This window comes from Halichoeres trimaculatus, unplaced genomic scaffold, assembly GCF_033239565.1.
Source record: "Halichoeres trimaculatus isolate MK-OKI-2021-1 unplaced genomic scaffold, fHalTri1.1 fHalTri1_scaffold_13, whole genome shotgun sequence".
NCBI classification, from domain to species: Eukaryota; Metazoa; Chordata; class Actinopteri; order Labriformes; family Labridae; genus Halichoeres; species Halichoeres trimaculatus.
In genome coordinates this window covers 23,951,806-23,972,181 of record NW_027437191.1, presented here as the reverse complement: position 1 = coordinate 23,972,181, position 20,376 = coordinate 23,951,806, and the positions used below count along the sequence as shown (strand labels likewise).

Below are 20,376 nucleotides of genomic sequence, written 5' to 3'. Positions count from 1 at the left end.
TTCTTAAGACACACCTTTTTGCATTGGCTTTTAATACATGTTAGGTGAGGCATAAAATGTTCTATTTTGCTTCTATTTATTGTGGCCTTTTTTATTCTGCTATTTATTTTCTTTTTACCTAACTGCTGTTTTAAATTATTTTTATTAACTTTTTGTTTTTATTGATTGTGTTTTTTATACATTGTGTTTTATTGATCTTGTTTTTAAGCTTGTACAGCGCTTTGGTCAACTGTGGTTCTTTTAAAATGTGCTATATGAATAAAGTTTGATTTGACTTGACTTGACTTTACAGTAGAATGTGTATTCTGCTGTCTTTAGTTTGAGCTTACTTTTGTTTCTGTGAATTAAGATTGTTCTTTATCTTAAGTGCAACTTTGTGCTGTGCTAAGCAACAGTGTTAACTTGTGCTTCCCTGGCAGGTATTTAGCAGTGCTCTCCTTGCATATTGTGCATCCAGGATATTTCCAGGTTCTGTCTATCTAATGAAAACCTAAATCAATAAAAACTTTTTTCAAAAAATAATGTTTGCTTTGAAGAATAAAGTGTTTATATTTATATTCTTAAATTACGCCTTTATTTGACTTTTGGCTTTTTTTTCTTAAAGGGGAAACACTCTGTTAAAGGGGTCAAGAAAGATTAAGATATCAGAGTCTCAAGAGTTCCCTCACCACATTAAGTTTTTTTCAAGATGAATAACTGATGTATGTGTCGTGTCATTTTACAATATTGTGTTATAAATCAAGCTGGAATGTGACCTAGAAACGTTTTTAACAGTTGATGTGCCGTGAGTTACAGTGCAGTGCTCATATTGAGTGTTAAACACAAATAAACCTGTGAAGTGAACCACAAACAGTACTTATCTCTATTTCCTTTTGTGCTGACAACATGAGTCTGGGATTATCACACTTACTAGGCCTCCACAAAAAAGCTTAGGACAGGAGGAGGGAAAAAAGCAGTCCTCCTTCTCAGGGTAATTACATCATCATATCTGAAAACACATACAGAAAACACAGGGGCATAAATGTAATAAAACTTTTAGGAGATCAGATTTGGTCACATTTCTAAAGACAAATCTCTCCATCATATTTGTTAAAATAAAGCAAACATTATATTCACAAAACTGATAAAGACAGGTTAACAAGGGATTATAACAATACCTGAAGCAGCTGCAATTATAACACATTACAAAGAAACACTACACAGACTAAACTGTTACATATTGGTTTGGCTCAAATTTGGCTCAGTATATTTTTTAAAAAAAAGCACGTTGGGCAAAATTAAAAAGTTATGAGTTTAATTAAAAGTTAAATATCAAAAAAAAGTTGATCAAGTCACTGTTACCTCGGTTGAACATCCGAACTAAGTCGCATTTAGCTGCTATGGCGAGTAAGCATGGTAAATCAATTCAATGTTGCAGCTAAAGCTGATGCTAGCATACCACAATAAACTTGACGGTTTTATAGATTTTTTATTAATGAAGAACAAAAAATCTATGTTATATTAAGACAAAAAAATATGCCTACTATACTAAATGTCAATATCAAAGCAAGCGAGAGGAGACAAAACAAACCTGTCATGTGGCGATCTTGGAGTCAAAGAGGAAGTCACGCTGACAGACGAGCATAAAAATAAAACGTTCTGCTATTTTCTAACATTATCCAACCTATCGACTGAGATGAATAAATTAATTTTAAAAATCAAGATATAATACAAATAGCAATTTATTGACGCTTTACACTTACCAAATGCACGAGTTGCTGTCATCAGAGCCATTTCAGACCCTTTTTTTTTATTTGCCATCCTATTTTCAGCCGATTTTCATTTGAAATATATACATATTTTTTTGCTATTTTTCTAATTTTAGAACAAACTCATTTCAAAGCACTCTGAACTCCATGTTGTCCCTACAAAAGGTGCTATATAAATGACAATTGATTGAACTCTGGATTTAATTCCACAAGCAATGCTGATCATCAGTCGTTTTGTCTTTCGTGGTCATTTATTAAAAACAAAACCAAAAAAATCAAATTTAATTGTATTTCAAAATCTGTTGATAAAAGACAGTTTGATGTTTGTGCTTTTTTATGATTTTCATTTTCTTTGGCTGTAAATATGATTCACAAAGCTAGCAGTATTTTCAAATTGAAAAGCCAAATCTCCCATTTTCCCAGGTGACCTGAACGCATCACTTTCCCTTCACTTCCTCCTCTGGAGTAGCACAGGTGATACTGATGATCTCAATATGTCCTATTTCATTCACTGCAGACCAGCAGCTTTTTTTACACGTCTCATCAAATCATGAAGGTCACAGACCGAAACGTGATCCGGTTTCACCTCCAGGTTCTTTATGGGATCACTGTGAGGGGCTTTGAGAAGAGGAAAGACAGACTCTTCATGAGCGGTTCCAAGGTGTTTGGTGTTCCTCTGGAGAACTTACCCAGGAGATACATCCCTGAGTTTGGACTAGTGCCGTGGTGAGTAGGAGCAGTAGTATACGCTCAAATTTCTTTTTTTCATTTTCTTTTTTAAATCAACTTTTGTTTTAGCTTTTTAGTGGATGCTTGCTCATTCCTTCTGGAGCGTGCTGGAACTGTTGGTCTGTTTAGAAAACCTGGTTCTCTGCCCCGCATTAAGATCCTCAGAGTGAGTTACATTGTTTCATATAAATCATTTTCAATCAATTTCTCATTCACCAAAAGAGACTACAGCATTGAATTAGATTCCCATTAATGTTTTTATACAAATAGATATGTGTAAGAATGCAATCTTGAGAATAGTCATAGCCCTACTAAGTGGTTGGAGGACAAGCCTTTTACTGGGGTATGCAAGCAACACAAAATTCAATCATGTCACTTGTCTAAACTCCATCTCTCAGGCGAAGCTGAACCGTGGAGAGGGGACTCTGTCCACGGCTCTTCCTTATGACGTGGGGACCCTCATCAAACAGTTCTGCAGGGAGCTGCTGGAGCCGCTGTTTCCCTCCGAGCTCCATGCTGCTCTGCTCAGAGCTCAGGCTCTGTCAAATCCTAAGGACCGGACTTCAGCCCTCCAGTTGCTGTCCTGTCTGCTGCCTGCTAGGAACTCCTCCTGTCTGCACTACCTGTTTGACTTCCTCCACAAAGTCTCCAAGAGGTTTGAAAAAAACAATAACAGGTGTTAGATTTAGATGGATTTTTTCCCCCAAAATATTTGGAACTATCTTACTTGCTAAATTTGAGTTTATGCTAAACTTTTTAACCATTTATCTTGGGCAGATAAGAAATCTGGTTTGCGTATGGGGTATGAATCTGTAAAACCAAAGGTAGTTTTAAGGTGGTTTCCTTTGATTGGTTTTTGTTATGTTTTGTCTGTGTTTTCCTGTCAGATGCAGTGAAAACTTAATGACAAGCTCCAACATTGCTACAGTCTTCGCTCCGTGTCTTTTGCCGCCTCCAAACAAAGCAGAGATGTCCGAGGGACGACTTGAACTGCGAGTTCTGGTTCTTCGCACCTTTATTGAAAACCCTCACCTTTTTGGTAACTTATAAATCATTCTGTCACATAATACTCAGCTGTATTTGCTGGACTGGATCTCAGATGTTTGCGTTGTTTGTGATGTTTTCTGCTAGGTGTGATTCCTAAAACGGTGTTGGACAGTATGGACTTCCTGGTGAATTTCCATTTTCTGAAAGATGCAAAGAAAGGACACAAGAAGAGACCCAGTTTTAAAGGTTAAACATACTTTTAAACACAATCAAATATTCTTTTTGTACCATAACATTTTGAAATCCTCTCAGCCATGCAGTCTGCAAAGACAGTGCCCTGGATCAAAGGGAGGTCAAAAGTTGAAGAGCCTGTCCCTGAGGAGACACAGCAGTCAACATCAGCAGTCAAACCAACACTGCGGAGAAGCCTCGGCCTGGAGACTTTCCCAAATGTGCAGCTGTTCAGGACCTGTCTGCCTGTTGCAGGTAAACAACAGTACAGAGGGAAACAAGCTCCATGCATGAAGTCTCTCCTTTTACTTACAGTTTAATGATATTTAAATTATCCACTCTTAGACCAAAGCTACAGTCCCGCAACAGCCTTGTTGGACAGTCCTCCCAAAGATCAAAGCAAGACACCTCAGGAGACACTCAAAAGGTGAATCTTATTCTCTCTTCATTTATAATTTCTAATATATCTGTATTGATACCGCTGTAGGTTTATGTTAAGGTATACATTAACCCATAAAATCTCATATTTTTCATCAAGATTTGTGTTATTTTTTTCAGGGATCTGCGCTTGGTTCATTTCCCCAGATTTCCCAGAGGACAAGAAATAGAAAGCTCTCCCGTTCTGACTGGAGTCGGGAAGCTGCAGGTCACTCCTTGGAAAAAACGCCACTCGCTCTAAAAATGAGTCATGTGGGTAGACCCACATCACAAAGTCTTCTTCATTCTGATTCACGATGGACAAGTTTTTATTTATAAGATGACATGAAATGTCAAAGTGGGATCCGTTGTCGGTTTTTGTTTTAATATTTAATGTATTTATTCTTCAGCTGGACTGTTTCTATATGTTTATATTACAATAAATTGCTTTATAGCTTGCATCTGCGTGTTGCACATTTGTTCATAGGTGTTGGTGAATATGTTGATGGGCGACCAGTTGTTTCTGGAGATTTATGACTAATGTAACATTGAATTGAAAACTGAATATATCAAACAGTGGTACACCTTATTCTTTCTTTAAAAACATTATTAAAAAAGTCAGAAAAATAACAATATATATCCCAATAATGCTGCAAAAATCCCCAAAATTTACCCTGAGTTAAAGACGAGTCAGAATAAAATAAGAAAAAAAAAAGGTTTTCATTGTGGTAAAATTGACAAACGTATGAGCACACTGAAATTGATCTACAGTAAAGCTACAATGAAATCTCGTTGAAATCTCGTTGCAGTGCCAAGATGCTCCATGAAGAGATGATGTATTAGCCAATGAGAAAGCAGAGTTTTGGTATCCACGCAACAGTATCTGAACCGTGAAGTGAGGCAGATTGCATCCTCCCGCAAGGTTGTATAACGGATACCCATTACAGACAGTGAAATAGAGTTTAACCTTCAAAATAAAGTAAAAGTCAAACAAACTGGTGACTGTTAAACTTTAAGTTGTGATAAATGTAGAGCAGCATGGTTGCATATTTATGCTAAAATAATTTTGCTTTTAATACAGCTGTCTGTACCATCACTAAAGCGAGATCAACCCATTTTTGCCATTACGTTTCAAAGCAAGCTTTTATTTTGAAGGCACTTCAGGCACTGTCTCGCGCAGCAGGCAGGTTGTACTGTCGGAAACGGTAAGGAAAAGGAACAGAAATACGACTTAAAACCCCTTTATTTTGGTCGATTTTGATGCTTTCTTGACAGAAAACAAATATTTTATTTTCCAAATAAGTGTGAATAAAACATTTATCGATAATTACAGCGTTTTCTGGTATCTGTGGCGTATTTTGTTGGCTATTTATAGATCACAGCCGTTGCGCCTGTTCGTTGCTCTCTGACGATGCTTTTCTCAAATTAAAGACAATTCGTTGCCTTTTTTCTACTTTAACAAATTATGTAAGATGATTTTTATTCATTCCTTAGATATTAAATATGGTCTCAGATCTGTCGTGTGTACACATCTGTATTTGTACACAACAATTAATACACGCTTCACCACCTGCTGTCATGTAAAAATCCATTGTTTGTTTATTATCTGTGATTCTTTATCTCCTCCAGATGACAGAAATGGCTCCAGCAGCTCGGTTATCGTTGTTCGGCCTCCTCCTGTGCCTGCAGTTCGGCAGAGCTCCGGCCCGCAGCCCCCGAACGGTGGACCAGGTGTCCGAGGCCGACATCCAGAGGCTTCTGCACGGCGTCATGGAGCAGCTGGGCATCGCTCGGCCCAGGGTGGAGTATCCTGCACATCAGGCCACGAACGTCGTGGGTCCTCAGAACATTCAGGGTAAGAGTGATGGATGCATATTTATTTTGTAATGACTGACCATTATCCCCCTCATTGAGAGAATATTCAGGAGGCAGAGTTTTCAAAGGTTCAAACCGTTTTATTTGGCTTAACTTATCTTTTTTTTCTCTATAAATTTATCCAGTAAGATGTTTTGCCACACAGAAAGACAAAACATCTCTATTATACATAATATGTCAGCAGTTAAAAATCATTTACCCCATGAAAAAATAAATGTTAACATTCTAAAAATTTGATTTTTTTTTATTTATTTTTTTTTGTAATTAGTATCATTTTTTTAAATTAAATCTCTTATTTTCTTTTAGTACTATATCACCATAATATCTTTTTTCTCTCTATAGTTCATTTTATTTATGATGACTTATTTTTCTGTGTTTCTTTTAAGGTATAAATTGACGTGTCTATGATCTCTTATGCACTTTAAAAAAAAGAAAGTTAACATCTTATTGAAATACAGATATTAGCTTGAGAATTACAAACCAAATTAATTTGGGACTTGTATATCATTTACTTTTCCAGAATCTTTCTTTTATATTAGCAATTTCTTTAACATATCTGCAGAAAAAATTATCTTTAGCTGATCTGAAACAACCAAAGAAGTCTGAACAATCTGCTTTATTGATGGAGTGATGAGATTATTTTAGTGTTGATTGTAGTCGCTCTGTTTCCCCACAAGGTGGTGCTCATGAAGGGCTGCAGCACCTTGGCCCCTTCGGAAACATCCCAAACATTGTGGCTGAGCTGACCGGAGACAACGTTCCCAAAGACTTCAGTGATGACCATGGATATCCAGACCCTCCAAACCCCTGTCCTCTGGGAAAAACAGGTAGAGGCTGAAGTCCAGAGCTCAATCTTTATCAATAAACTTATGTGTGTTGAAGAACAGTGGAGGTGAATCACTCTCTTTTGTTCACAGCAGCTGACGGCTGTCTGGAAAACGCTCCGGATACAGCCGAGTTCAGCAGAGAGTTTCAGAAACATCAGCACCTGTTTGACCCAGAGCACGACTATCCAGCTCTGGCTAAGTGGGTAAGTAGAGATCCAGATTCTTTCTTATCATTATCTCCATTTATTTATGAAGTTTAAGCGTGGCTTTAAGGGAACATTTGGGTATCATAAGTCCTCATTCTTTTCTTGGAGCTTCTGGATCTTTAAAATCAGCGGTACAGCAGCCACAGCTTATTTTTTTACAAGAACATCACAAAGGTTGAGACAATTTTTCAGTTGAAATAGCATCAAAACTTAACTGTTGTTTTGTTCATCCCCATGAGGATTTTTTGATCTTAAGGATGTTTTAAGAAAAGGAGAAGGCATCTTTTTAATTTTGATTTCAAAACACAGCACTGCATGGTGAAGGAAACTGATTCAGAACCTGCAAACTGATTTTTTTTTGCCTTTTCTTCCAGAACAAGGAGCTTTTGTACCAAAAACTGAAGGGAGGGCCTAAAAGAAGGAAACGGGTAAATTGTTTTCCTCTTCTTCTTACATTATGCTTTAAAAAAACCACTACACCATCACTGAAACTCTTTGTACTCTCAAATTCACTACTTACCATCTGATTTTATGTGAGGACAAATCTTGACTTACATTTGTTGTGGATGTGTTATTCCTCTTCCATCTCCCTGCAGAGCGTGAACCCATACCTGATGGGCCAGCGTCTGGAAAACGTGGTCGCCAAGAAATCAGTTCCTCACTTCTCTGAGGAGGACGAGGACGCGGTGCCGACAGCCAAATCCACAACCTAAAATCCTGCCCCTGAAACATTCATTGTAAAATTCACAGTATGCTCTCAGAATCAAGTTTTTAACATTTCAGATTTAACATTTTGTGTGTCAAATAGCAGATACGAGTTAAGGAATGAAGAAAAGGTACATTGAGAAAAGTTTTCATACTGCTTTTATTTATTTTATCGCAGTATTCAGAGGTATCAGGTCTGGCCGTTTTTTAGCATAGATCCTTCACATGCACCTTAGTACCTGGGAAGATAAACATGAAAAGATCTGATTTAAGACCTAAATCTTCAAACTCGGATCAATAATTATCCAACATCTTGGATTAAATTTTTCATTTCATGACAGGAAAAGTCTCAACACTGAGCAGAAAACAGTCACTGAAACGTCCATATTCTGGTTTAAGTCACTGTGAGGAGTTTCTGAGTGATCTTGAAAAAGTCTCTCTTCTAGATTTATACCTGATTTCAATCCACAATTTAAAACGAGATTATTAGCATCAATATAAATTAATCCTAAATGCTACTTCTTAACTGATGTATGGCATGTCAAGGTTTTTATGGCAACACCATGGTGGCTGACGAAGTTTAGCAGTGAGAAGAGAAATCTGTGTTTTTCTCTGCCGAAAATGATTTTTGTGATTAATTTTGTAGTGATGGTGGACACAGGAGCCTAACTGTCAGAAAGAAAAAGGACAGAAGAGCAGAAGATAGCTAAACTGGAGAGTGATAGAGCATGAGCTAAAGGCTAAAACTCAAGCTAAAGGTCAAAACACAAGCTAAAGGCTAAACCACAAGCTAAAAACTAAGAGTCATGTCTTCATGACAGTATGTGTAAGACTCCAGCCAAAAGGTGGCGATGCAGTCCAATTTAAACAGATCCTCCTAACTGTCTGTTTTCTGCAGGTAGGATCTCTGCACTTCTCAAAATGCTGAAACACCTGATGTTAAAAACTTATCTGTCAGCATGCTTCATCCCATCCACACTCCTGTATAATAATAACAATCTGTATAAAAATGTTCAAAGGAATGTTGAATAGGAAAGGTATTATATTCCCAATTGTACAGGCTTAAAGTGACTCACTCTAAAGTTTATTTTCCTCTTAATATAACACTTTATACCCTCAGATTGATGCCTGATCACACTCTTTAAAGTGCATTTTAAACTCTTGTAGCTTTACTCTGTCATGTACTGAGTGCCTGTCGATTCCCACACTGTTGCATGGTCTCTGTTGTAAATCTGTCTGAGCTGCAGACTCGCTGAATCAGTGTTGGGTTAATTCTTCTTTGTGTTTTTGTTCTGTAAAGTCAAATAAAAGATTTATCTGCATTGACAAAGTCTGGAGTTAGGTTTTCTTCCCTCTTTTCTGAGAGATGAGGAGATGACGAGGGGGGCGTGTTCAGCTGGAGCTCAGTTTAGAAAAGCTGTGTGCATCATTCATGAAGCCACAACAGAGGAGGCAGCGAAAGAAGGAGCACGTGCTGGAAACTCTTTGGATTAAATCTGCTTTGAGGATCCAACCACACACCAGGTAACTCAAATTTTATCATTACTCACAGAAAAAGATAATTTCTCAGTGCGTAATGTGCGTAAAAGCTGTGCGTAAAAATCTTTCCATCTGTCTTTTCCCTTTGGCTCCAGCTGTGATGGCCCCACCAGCTCTGATCTCTGCTCTGGCGCTGCTGCTCAGCTCTCTGTGGACTACAGATGCAGCTACCTATCAGGGCGCTTTCCCACATCCAAACAAATACAACTCAAATGAACCAGACAGATGCCAAAACCCCGCCATCACTGGATTAATTTCTCACGCACCTGGACCTGTAACCTCCACAGACGAAGTCCTGGAGTCCAGCCAGGAAGCCCTGCACGTCACAGAGCGTCGCTATCTGCGCCTGGACTGGTGCAAGACGCAGCCACTCAAGCAGACGATACAAGAGGAGGGTTGCCTGAGCCGGACCATCATCAACCGCTTCTGCTACGGGCAGTGCAACTCCTTCTACATCCCCAGGCACAACTACCAGGATGGAGAGGCGTTCCAGTCATGCTCTGCGTGCAAACCCAAAACCTTCAGCACTGTCACTTACACCCTCTTCTGCCCGGGTCAGACACCCAGCACAAGGAAGAAACGGGTGCAGCGTGTGAAGCAGTGCCGCTGCACAACAATAGACGCGGATTAGACACAGACCAGATCATCCCAGCTCCTCAGTCTGTGGATTTGTGCAGCTTTGCAATACAATAATGGTACCAAAGACGTGTTCCAGTAACAGGACGCTTGAATTCACCGGAACTTATTATGAGTATGATGAAGAACAGACTGGAGCTCTTTTGACTTCTTTCTAATACTGAGGCTTATCCTTCAGATAATTGATAAAAACTATCGAAAATTCAGGTCGAATGCTACGTTTTTGTTTCCTCAAAGTTGAATCATAAGTAGAACTATAAGTTGTAACTGTCAAGCAGATTTGGAGTTTGTAGTCTAAAGATTTTGGATGCAGGACGTAGGTTTGGGACCTGGTTTCACACACTTCATTCTTGCATATCTGCTGCACAAATGCCAGCTGTGTGTCTCAGTGCATGTGTAAGGACTCTGAGCTTTGATTTGTTTCCACTGTGTGGGATGTAAACAGACATATTCTTGTAACCTGCACTGCTTTATGACACTTATTAATGTGTATTTTATTGTCTTGTATGGTGCAGTTTCTTGTAAATAAAACACTTTCCACGCTCTGAAATCACTCATTTTTCTCATTATTGATTTTATTCGTTGTAAAAATATGGAAAAGATTGGATTTAATGCATCGGATTTCATGGAAAATGCGAGCAACAGATCTATTCCAGTCTATACAGCATCAGCGACTCTTCTGTCTACATATTGCACAGGATTTATTTTTAAATTAAAACACTTTAAAGTAGCAAAACATCACATGAAGCTGTCAGTGTGAGAACAGAAGAACTGTGAAGGATGTGTAGAACATATAAAATAAAAGCAGAGTTTTAAATATCATTTGGTTTCAGGGTCTTAGTTTGTAGAAAAGCTGGCTTCTTTCTGTCGCAGTCGCTCTTTCTGTTGAGAGGAAACAGAATCTGATTTAGAAAGTCCAACATTAACCATGGATTAAGGTTTTGAGATTCATTTTTTTTTTATTTAGGCCACTTATTCACTCAAACTCATTGAGTTAAATCGATATTGACTGATCTAAACTTCATCTCACCAGACTGTTGCCGTTAATCTTTCTTGTCTCCACCTTCTTCTCTGATGTGATCCTCTTCACAGACATCTGAGCCTCTTTTAGTCTGTGAAAACAAAAACACATGTAAGACTGCCTAATTCATGATTATAAAAACAGTTTATAACAAACAGAATCCTGTAAATAAGCCGTGACATGAAAAGGTCCAGTTAGACTTGTATCAGGGGTAAATTAAGGTCAATATCACGATGCCTTTAAATGGGATCAACAACACCACTTTGAGTTCCCGACCTGAGATGTGTCTAATGTTTTCAGACAGTTTTATCTTTAAATCAGTCATTTACCCTCAAAGATGTGAAATGTATCTAAAATGTTGACTAAACACTTCAAAAACTGAAATCCAAGCAAGTGTTTCTGTCTTACTCTTTGTAAAATGTCTTCATAGACTTCATATGAGCCACATGAGCAAAGTTCACTCCTGGGGCAGTGAACAGCCGCTCACAATCCAGAAGGCACCGTAAGGTCAGATCTACTATTACAACACCCAGTTCACACAATACTGTTATACATTTTGAACTGAATTTGGTCTGTGGAGCTATAAAAGCCTACAGAGATTCATTTATTTGAGAAATTATCTCAAGGGATATGAATGAAAGCATTAATGGCTCAACTGAAAAAAAGAACTTGTTGTGAAAATGTGAACTAGTTTGTTTTTGGATCATGAACCCAGTTCAAAATTTTCAAAAAGAACTATGAAATAAACTAGTTCGTTTTGATTGCTGTGAACTGAACTTAGAGCTAGTTTGCTTTTTTGTGAGCAGGCACAACTATAAATATTACTATCGAGACTCAAAAATGAGGAACAGTAAACAGAATCTGTGACAGCTGGTGACGACCTTAGCTGGTCAAGAGCAGAAAATTGAGGGTAGATTATGCGGTATAAATAAAGGAAATCCAATGCTTCACCTCATGACAGCTTTAATCCACTATCTATCTATCTATCTATCTATCTATCTATCTATCTATCTATCTATCTATCTATCTATCTATCTATCTATCTATCTATCTATCTATATACAGTTCCTCCTCTTAAAAAAGAAACAGGTCAGTGCTGGATGTGATACCTCTCTTTGGAGATGCTCTTGTTCTCTCTCTTCCACCGCGCCTTGAAGTCGGCACAAAACTCAAACCAGAGCATGAAGAGATACGCTGTGGTCACGTCCTTCTCTCCTGTCTTGGGCTTCAGTCCAAAGTACTGAACCAGATCCTGAAAACTGAACCGGAAATGTATAAAAAAGAGGATTAAACCAAGACAGAGGTCAGTTGGTGTAAACAACGTTTTTCATAAAATCTGATATTGTTCAAAAAAGTTGCTATGAATCTGATTTTATTGGACTACTATACTGTCAATGAAATCTAAAGTGATTTTAAACCAACTAATGGGACTTATTCTTGGATTAGTTAAAAATGTAGAAACGTCATACAAGAAACTATGACATTATATATCCCGTTGCTAGGCGCTACCCAAGTAGCTGCCTGTTGCAGCAGCTCTCTCGTCTTTGTCCGTTTCTTGTAATTTTTTTGTCTCTTTTTCGTAATCTTTGTATTTGGAGAGGATCATCACTTTGTATGGTTCATTGTCGGTCACGGACACCAAACTTTTTGTGGCTTCGGCGATATTTTTTTACTACTTTTCTCCTGTGTTTGTCTGGAGATCCTACATGTAACCATGGCTGCATTGTTTACATGCAAAATTAGCTGTTAGCAGCCTGTAGCATGTCAATGCTAACTAGTGTAAGGCTTGATGATTTCCCTCGAGCTGAGGAGGAGGAGGTGAGGACGATGTGCTGGTTCTCGGATGTGAGCTGGGAGGTGACGACGTGGACCTGTCCTTCCATCCATCCTTGTTGGGAACGTGGGATCTAGCTCCGGGGGATGGACGAGCTAGCTGTGCTAACCCAGCGGCATCGTGCTGTTCACGGACGTGCCTGACGGAGCTGACATCGGACGCCGGCGCCACATTGGAGGAGCTTCGCCTGCTGTGAGCAAACAGGATCCAGGAGAAAGAGACTGAACAGACTGCTGGGGAGGCTCAGTCCTGGACCCTGTGGAGGTGGAGACTGGCTGGGCTGGAGAGTGGTGGACGAGTGGTGGACGGGATGTCGTCATCTAATTTCTTATGGACTTTTTTTTGCACTTTCTATACTCTTTCTTACTTTTGTTTTCTTAAATGCTGCGGTGACTCCTGAATTTCCCCTCGGGGATAAATAAAGTATTTTCTATTCTATTCTATTCTATTCTATTAACAGAAATACAAACTACACATTTAAACAAACACTGAACAAGTTTAAAGCTGATTTTTCATACCAACTCTTACTCATCACTTTCCTGGTTGTATTTTGAATGTTATCTATGAGCAGTTTAATCCTGACTCAACTCAGAGTTGTGATTCCGTCTTAGTTATGTACAACAGTACTTATCATAAGTCTATACTATACTAATATGACATTAAGGTTCAAAAAATTCAGCACAAAAATCTATTTCAACGATTCATACAGTCTTCACGAGAAGACTACTCTATTTCAATAGAATAGAATAGACTAGAATAGACTAGAATAGAGTGGAATACAATGAACTCTATGTCTATCTCAGGAAAATTCCGAGTCGCAGCAGTATATCATAGCTCATAGTACATTATCTGCACCATTAAACTTTTTTCTGATGTCCCAGTTTTTTTTTGTTTGCTCTGGTTAGCTTGACTACATTACTTGGTTTGAGCCATAAAAATAATGAGTTAAATAACTTTTCTTCTTAAATATTCACAGATATCTCCTACCCGTCTTTGTTGGTCTCACCTTAACTTTTAAACTAAATTTGAATAAAGGTCAGGAGGATACATCACAATAATACGTAACACAGTTGACACACAGCTACAGGATTTTCTAACCTTTTCTGCACCGTCAGGAGCTGATAGGAAGCTTCTCCGTGTTCTTTTCGTGCTGCAGAGATACAAAAAATGTTTTTTATTTATTGTTTCATATATATATTTTTACGCCCAGCCTTCATGGGCTGACATGACATCATGAAGTCATACAGTCAGGATCAGAGAGCACAACACATCTGTTCTTTGTAATTAAACAGAAGATAAAAAACAGCTCTACTGTTTTGTATTCTGATCTATGAGGACGGACTTCCTCGAGGATTTTCAAAGTAAAAATCTGACAATGTCTATTTAATGTCCCAGTTAGAGTTTCTCTGTGCCTGTGAGTCTCTGTCGGGAGTCTCTCCGTCACCACAAAATCTGTCTGATCCCTATCTGAGCGTCTAGCCTTCACTCTATCTCTCGTTCTCTGACACACACACCACACACACACACACACACACACACACACACACACAAAGATACCAGATGCAGGGTGAAACAAAAGAGGCACAAAAAGAAAGAGCAAAGAAGATGAAAATTTCTAATTGAGCTTCTTGTCATGAGTCGTCACTGTAACGGTTGAATTTTCTGATTTGATGTCAAAAAACGAACATCCTAAATGAAGACTCACCGCTGAGTACAAAAGCCTCCATCTTGTCCTTAAACGGCTGCAGGTGTTCCTCAGGAGAGTCAGAGCAAACCCTCTGCACATCTTTCTCACATCCTGAATGACAAAACAAAGAAGAGGAGGGTTAGAAATTAAGGAAATGACATGAAATGTATTTCTTTAAGAGAGATAGCAACAAGAAGAACAGGATATGGAGAAAATACGTTGAATTTAAACGATTTACTGTAAAATAAAAGAACAGAATCATATAATAATCCATTCATATTAAGTGTTTCAGCCTTTGTCCGCAAATAAATCTTTTTTTAGAGATTGTTTCTGACATGTGCCTATGTGGAATGATACAATTTTTAGCAGGGAGAGCATCAGCAAAGCTACAACACAATGTGCATCAGTGAGGACTCACATGACCCTGATCAAATCAGACACAGCAGAAAAGGAGGAGCTTGAATTGTATCTTCACCAGCTACTTACTGTACAAGCGTTAACACTGCAGATTAAAACTCTAACTCTAACATGTCGTCTGGAAATAAAGAAGGAAGGGAGGGCATCAGCAAAGAGCTGCAGAGTTCAGAACAGAGTGAGCATCAATGAGGACAGGTATGACCCTGATCAAATCAGACACAGCAGCAAAGTAAGAGTTTTAAGCTTTAATGCTACAGCTTTAACCCCTGACTTTAACATGTCGACTGGAAACATAGTCAGAGAAAGAGAGGAGAGAGTTCTGGTTTAAACCAGCTCCACCTGTGCCCAAGCAGGAGGTTATCGACTCCACTTCCTCTACAGATATCACTTTTAGAGATTCACCCAGAGATGGCGACTACCACCCCCTTCTCTTTCTCCTTCTCCCTCTCGTCCTCTGCCAGACTGCAGCTCCATGTGGCTCTGCGTCCAATCAGTGGATCAGAGGAGCCAGTCTGCAGAACCAGTCATAATACAGGCTGCAGAAGGAGCCGAGCCCTGAAGCCCCCGTCTCACCCCCTCCAACCCGACGCTCGATCAACATCTAGCAGATAAGATTACAAAAGAATACTGTTTTCATTCAGGATTTGTGTAAACTCTGGAGGCGGGTATCTCTCTCTCTGTATTGTGTGGCGAGCCTTTCTTTCTTTGTCTGCTTCTGGTGTGTGACAGAAGTTTGCTTATTTCAGACTGAAGAGGGTTACAGACCTCCACATAAACAGAGAGTGGAGACTGTGGGAGGGATTTGGTTTCTCATTGGGGGGTAAATGCTTTCTTAAAGAGTTTTCAGGAGGTCTGATGATGACATGTTTGGGTCGGTGACTTTAGGAATCACTGTGGTACAAAATGAATCAAATAAAAGTAAAACATGACAAATCTCTTTGATTGTTCACCTTTTTTTTAATAAAGTGAAAGTGTCAGTTTCTGGAGATGGAAAAAAAATGAAGCCTGTGTGTGTAAGTGCAGAGTCCAAAGTTTGCCTATGTTTGTTAATGAGAAACCACTTCAGAAGTTTTCTTCAATTTGTAAAGCAGCATGTCTTGAAGGAGTCGTGGTGGGTCCCAAAGCCAACTCAGCAAAACTAACCATAAATAAATAAAAGTTTAGACTTAAAAAAGTCATAATTCTGACTTTAAAGTCTGATTTTTTTTTCTGGTCTAACATAGAAATGTATCTAAAATCTGGTGTCCATTATCTCCTTTTTGAGGATGCATCATGTTAATATATAAAAGTACTGATGAAAGAAGATTGTTAACATGGTTTGGCTGACAAGACTGCCTGCTTATTTCATCTGTTCAACTTATTTCGTAAGAAGATGCCATAGATTTGTGAGATAAAATCTTAAACTTGCTGTAAGGAGGTTCTGTTTAAATTAGACTGCAGCGCCACCTTTTGGCCTGGAGTATCACACACACTGCAGTGAAGACGTGACTATTAACAAGACGTGTTTGTTTTGGAAATAAACAGAGATCAGATCTTCTTTTTAACTGTACTTTTCCTGTTCAAGACAACTTTTTACCAGACACGCCAAGAGGTAAGGTATTTATCAACAGTTAAGTAGAGCTATGGTTTGAAACATGACAACAAGCAAACTTTGTCACTTTGTACTGTAGCCGGCTATATTTAGCTCTACTCACAGCCCGATGCTCTGAGACGTGTCTGTAATGTGCAATGTTAGTGAATCGTGGTTATGTACTTCCAGAACTCATATGCCTCAATCTTCGTTTTATTCATAGACTCTCAAGTTTGAACAGACCACTGCGGAATAACTGCTGACTGTGGGTTGGACTGAACAATATCACTAACAGTTCAGCTTGTGTTTTAGCCTTTAGCTTGTGTTTTAGCCTTTACCCTGTGTTTAAGTCATTAGCTCCTGTTTAAGCCTTTAGCTTGTATTTCAGCATTTAGCTCATGTTTAAGCCTTCAGCTCATGTTTTAGCCTTTAGCTTATGTTTTAGCAATTATCTTATGTTTATGCCTTCAGCTCATGTTAAAGCCTATAACATGTGTTTTAGCCTTCAGCATGTGTTTTAGCCTTTGGTCCATGTTTTAGCCTTTAGCTCCTGCTCTATCACTCTCACGTTTAGCTTTCTGCTGCTCTTCTGTCCTTTTTCTGTCTAACAGTTAGGCTCCAGTGTCCACCTTCACTACAAAATTAATCACAGAAATTGTTTTCATCAGAGAAAAACACAGACCTCTCTCACAAAAAACCCATTGTCATTTAGTGTGGTGTTTTCATAGATTTAAGACATGCCGTAAATCATTCTGCTCGACCTGATCAGGAAGATAAGAAGTAGCATATTAAAATGACCTTTATTGGTGCTGATAATCTTGAAGGGAGACTTTTCCAAGATCACTCAGAAAATCCTCATGGCCCCTTTAAGTTTAGATAACTTAACAAAATATGGAAGACTTCTTGCAACTGGTTTGGATTTGTTTCCATGTTTTGAATGTAGTCATCACTCTCTGAACTGACACTATAAGGATTATTCTGAACTGAAGTTTTTCTCTTCTAATGCAGAAAAAGCACACATAAAGGTGCAATATAACTTTATTCTCATTTCCTTCAACAGTCAGCATGGATGACTTCAGAGGAAATAATCTGTGTGGGGAAACATTTCATACCAAGCGAATAGAAAACATAGGGAGAGTGAAGAGCGACAGGAGCACAGCTTCAAACCTCAGAGCATGAGGGCAGAACAAAAGGCCATCCAGATTGCATGCTGCTTTGAGCCGACGGCTCGATAAGACAAAGCTGTGTTGAGAGCTGAAGAAAGCAATCTGTGGTACACATCTGGGGGCCACACTGGAGCCCAGGTGATAGAGTCGGGCAGGTTAAGGATCTGTGCATCTCTGCAGAGACCTGGGCAGATACACCTCAGATACTGCAGGTCTGGAGATTACATAAGTGGTAAGCTATGGTCTCCCTGCACTGGCGACATGGGTACAAAGAAACAACGATGGGAGATCTGATGGGCAGGAGGATTAGGAGCTGGATCAGAAAGGCGCCAGGCCAGTATCAGCAGCAGAGAGACTCCTGCTAGTCTCTGAGTACACGCACATGCAGAGCGGCAGAAACGCATGTACACATGGAGGACAACAATGCGCTTGCTCCCAGACTGACACATGTAGGAAAGAGCATTGTTTTCAACCCGCTGGATGTCGTCATGTGTGCGCACTGAGAGAAGAGGCGAGAAAAGGGACGAGGTCTGAGAAGTAGAGAGGAAATCTTTTGTTTTGAGGCTCAGTTCGGTCAAAGAAGCGGGCCTTCAGCGCAAAGTATAAACAGTTCCTGAATGGCAGGGGCCAGTGATGGGAAGAACAGCACGGTGAGACATAAAAAACAGGGAGGGGGAAGTCTGAGGCAAAACGATGCCAGACTGAGCCGAGGTTTAGTCTGTGGGAACTCTCAGAATCAGAGCGATAGAGTTACACAGGCTGCCTGAGGTTTAAAACGAAAACACACAACAAAATGACCACAAGACCAAATATTCCAGTCACACGGTCACACGGTGCCCAGCGTCTGACTGAAACCGTCCTGTATGATCGAGCTGGATGGGATAAAGATGTCACTTACTTGTCAGGTCTCGTCCCAGCTGCCTCAGGTCTCGGTCCAGGTCTTCAAACTTGACCTGCGCTGCCAGGAAGACGTCCTGCGGCTCAGGAAGAGGGAAGGAGCTCTTGTCTGTGCCGGCGTTCTGGTGGATTAGGATTAAAATGAAACATCTGTTAAATCACGACAAATAAATCTGCTGACATAAAAAAACTGTGTGCTTTTTCCTCCAAACCTTCAACTTGAAAGATTCAGTAAGAGCAAGAATGTGGGACAATAATACCGCTGACTCAGCATCTTCAGGTTAACCATAAAAACAAATCTGTTTGTGACCGAGGCTGAACTGGTTGTGCCTACATTATGTGAATTTATCATAAGTGGGCCACACAATAAAACCAAACAAAAAAGATATAAACTAAGCACAAAAAGTAAAGACATTTAGTTTTAGTTATTATTTATTTGTTGAATCAATGCTTCTCAGTAAAAAATGTTTTCAGTATATTTTAAGCTGAGTTTGCAGAAAAATTTGACCAATCTTGTCTGCCAATTCCAAACAGCTTATTCTGCTCCTTTCTTTGTGTGTAAAGTTTATTACCTCCGCCAAAGAGGTTATGTTTTTGGCAGAGTTGTTTGTTTGTCTATGAAAAACATTACTCAAAAAGTAACAAATGGATCTTGATGAAATTTTTAGGAAATGTTAAAAATGGGATAAGAAAGAAATGATTAAATTTTGGAGGTGATCCGAATCATTGTCTGGATCCAGGACTTTTTTAAAGGATTCTTTATCATTGTGAGATAGGGCTGTTTTCACCACATGTGTATATAACTTCACGATAAATGGTGGGATTGCTTTGCAAAACAACACAAGACAAGGTCACCATAATTCTGACAGATGTAAAAGTACGATCCAGATCCTGGCAATATTCTGGATAGTAAGATCCAGAATATGAAATATGTACCGGGTTATCGTGATTTTTAACTCTGCCGGGTAAAAATATCGTACAAACCTGCAACTAACACCAACTTGTTGCAGACAGTCTGCTGAAAGGGAGTGTAACATTAAAGTAGGACTTAAGTGTTGCGTGACAATCACAGTACGCTTAGTAGAGGTCTGCGCTCTCTGACTGCTTTTCTAGTTTGAAGTGTGAGAAAGTCCTAATGTATTGTTCAAGCGGCAACCTCCTGTCTGGGAATATGAGACAATGCTGAAGCACTAAAATCTGCGGTTTCTGGAGTGTTCGCTTGAGGCTGGCTCCGGAAGTAGCTGTAGTCACATACACACCAAGCCAAAAAAAGCCATTTTCAAAGCAGAAATTAACCTATTTACAGCCTGGTTCAAAAAATGTCTCCTGTCTGAGTCGCTAATTTTACTATAGGCACCCACTGTACGAAGGTGATGTTTTTTCTAACTCGGCTGTTCGCAGGATAATAAGATCACGAGCTCCCCCAATAAGAGGCACAGCTGAGGGTCACGTGACCGACAGGCGCCCTATGGCTGTAGGCAAAGCCCTTGCCACTACCAATATGACCGCTATAGATGATGTGCTTCATTTTCCGTTTCAGAAACAGACGGGTGACGTCAGCGAGACGATGTCCATGTTTTATACAGTCTATGGTATTGCTACATTCATGCCCTATTACCAACCCCAACACAAAAGAACACACAAACACGTTAATGTCACAAAGATTAAATAGAAAACATCAGGCATGATCAGTCTGAAGACATTTAAGAAGAAATGGCTTCTAATAGTGTTTAAATACTCACAGGAGGCATTCAGCTGCTCCTTGCAGAGTAAAATGACAAACCAAGTACAGCAGAGCTGTTTTTAATCTTAATATCTTTTTCACTATTGTTTTGATTGTTAAATGGTTTATATGACACATAAAATTCAGGGACTTAGGCCCTT

General features: G+C 39.3%; 4 protein-coding genes across 6 annotated transcripts in view; 3 read left to right on the top strand and 1 right to left on the bottom strand.

Moving 5' to 3' along the window:
* Window positions 1-2,220: 2,220 nt before the first annotated feature.
* On the top strand, window positions 2,221-4,554 carry LOC141802275 (inactive Rho GTPase-activating protein 11B-like). Its single transcript, XM_074685809.1, has 8 exons — window positions 2,221-2,474; window positions 2,547-2,643; window positions 2,876-3,132; window positions 3,365-3,516; window positions 3,609-3,710; window positions 3,777-3,950; window positions 4,041-4,122; window positions 4,254-4,554. Exons 1-8 carry the CDS (start codon window positions 2,299-2,301, stop codon window positions 4,372-4,374), a joined length of 1,161 nt encoding a protein of 386 aa, XP_074541910.1. The 5' UTR covers window positions 2,221-2,298; the 3' UTR covers window positions 4,375-4,554.
* A 617-nt stretch (window positions 4,555-5,171) lies between these two features.
* On the top strand, window positions 5,172-8,945 carry scg5 (secretogranin V). 2 transcript variants are annotated; one of them, XM_074685811.1, is made up of 6 exons: window positions 5,172-5,317; window positions 5,742-5,967; window positions 6,665-6,814; window positions 6,905-7,017; window positions 7,395-7,448; window positions 7,617-8,945. In XM_074685811.1, exons 2-6 carry the CDS (start codon window positions 5,742-5,744, stop codon window positions 7,731-7,733), a joined length of 660 nt encoding a protein of 219 aa, XP_074541912.1. In that variant the 5' UTR covers window positions 5,172-5,317; the 3' UTR covers window positions 7,734-8,945. The 2 variants fall into 2 exon arrangements, with proteins under 2 accessions (XP_074541912.1, XP_074541913.1); XM_074685812.1 differs by lacking the exon at window positions 5,172-5,317 and adding an exon at window positions 5,324-5,579.
* Window positions 8,946-9,112: 167 nt separating this feature from the next.
* On the top strand, window positions 9,113-10,313 carry LOC141802277 (gremlin-1-like). Its single transcript, XM_074685813.1, has 2 exons — window positions 9,113-9,249; window positions 9,360-10,313. Exon 2 carries the CDS (start codon window positions 9,365-9,367, stop codon window positions 9,893-9,895), a length of 531 nt encoding a protein of 176 aa, XP_074541914.1. The 5' UTR covers window positions 9,113-9,249; window positions 9,360-9,364; the 3' UTR covers window positions 9,896-10,313.
* A 174-nt stretch (window positions 10,314-10,487) lies between these two features.
* Window positions 10,488-20,376, bottom strand: part of LOC141802253 (formin-like) — a 31,760-nt gene continuing 21,871 nt past the window's right edge. For both annotated transcript variants that reach the window (XM_074685779.1, XM_074685780.1), the window contains 6 exons: window positions 18,494-18,614; window positions 14,461-14,553; window positions 13,854-13,905; window positions 12,031-12,180; window positions 10,931-11,012; window positions 10,488-10,782 (listed from right to left, as the gene is read on the bottom strand). In XM_074685779.1, the coding sequence (XP_074541880.1) occupies window positions 10,738-10,782; window positions 10,931-11,012; window positions 12,031-12,180; window positions 13,854-13,905; window positions 14,461-14,553; window positions 18,494-18,614 (543 nt within the window). In that variant the 3' untranslated portion in view covers window positions 10,488-10,737. The remainder of the gene's footprint in view (window positions 10,783-10,930; window positions 11,013-12,030; window positions 12,181-13,853; window positions 13,906-14,460; window positions 14,554-18,493; window positions 18,615-20,376) is intronic.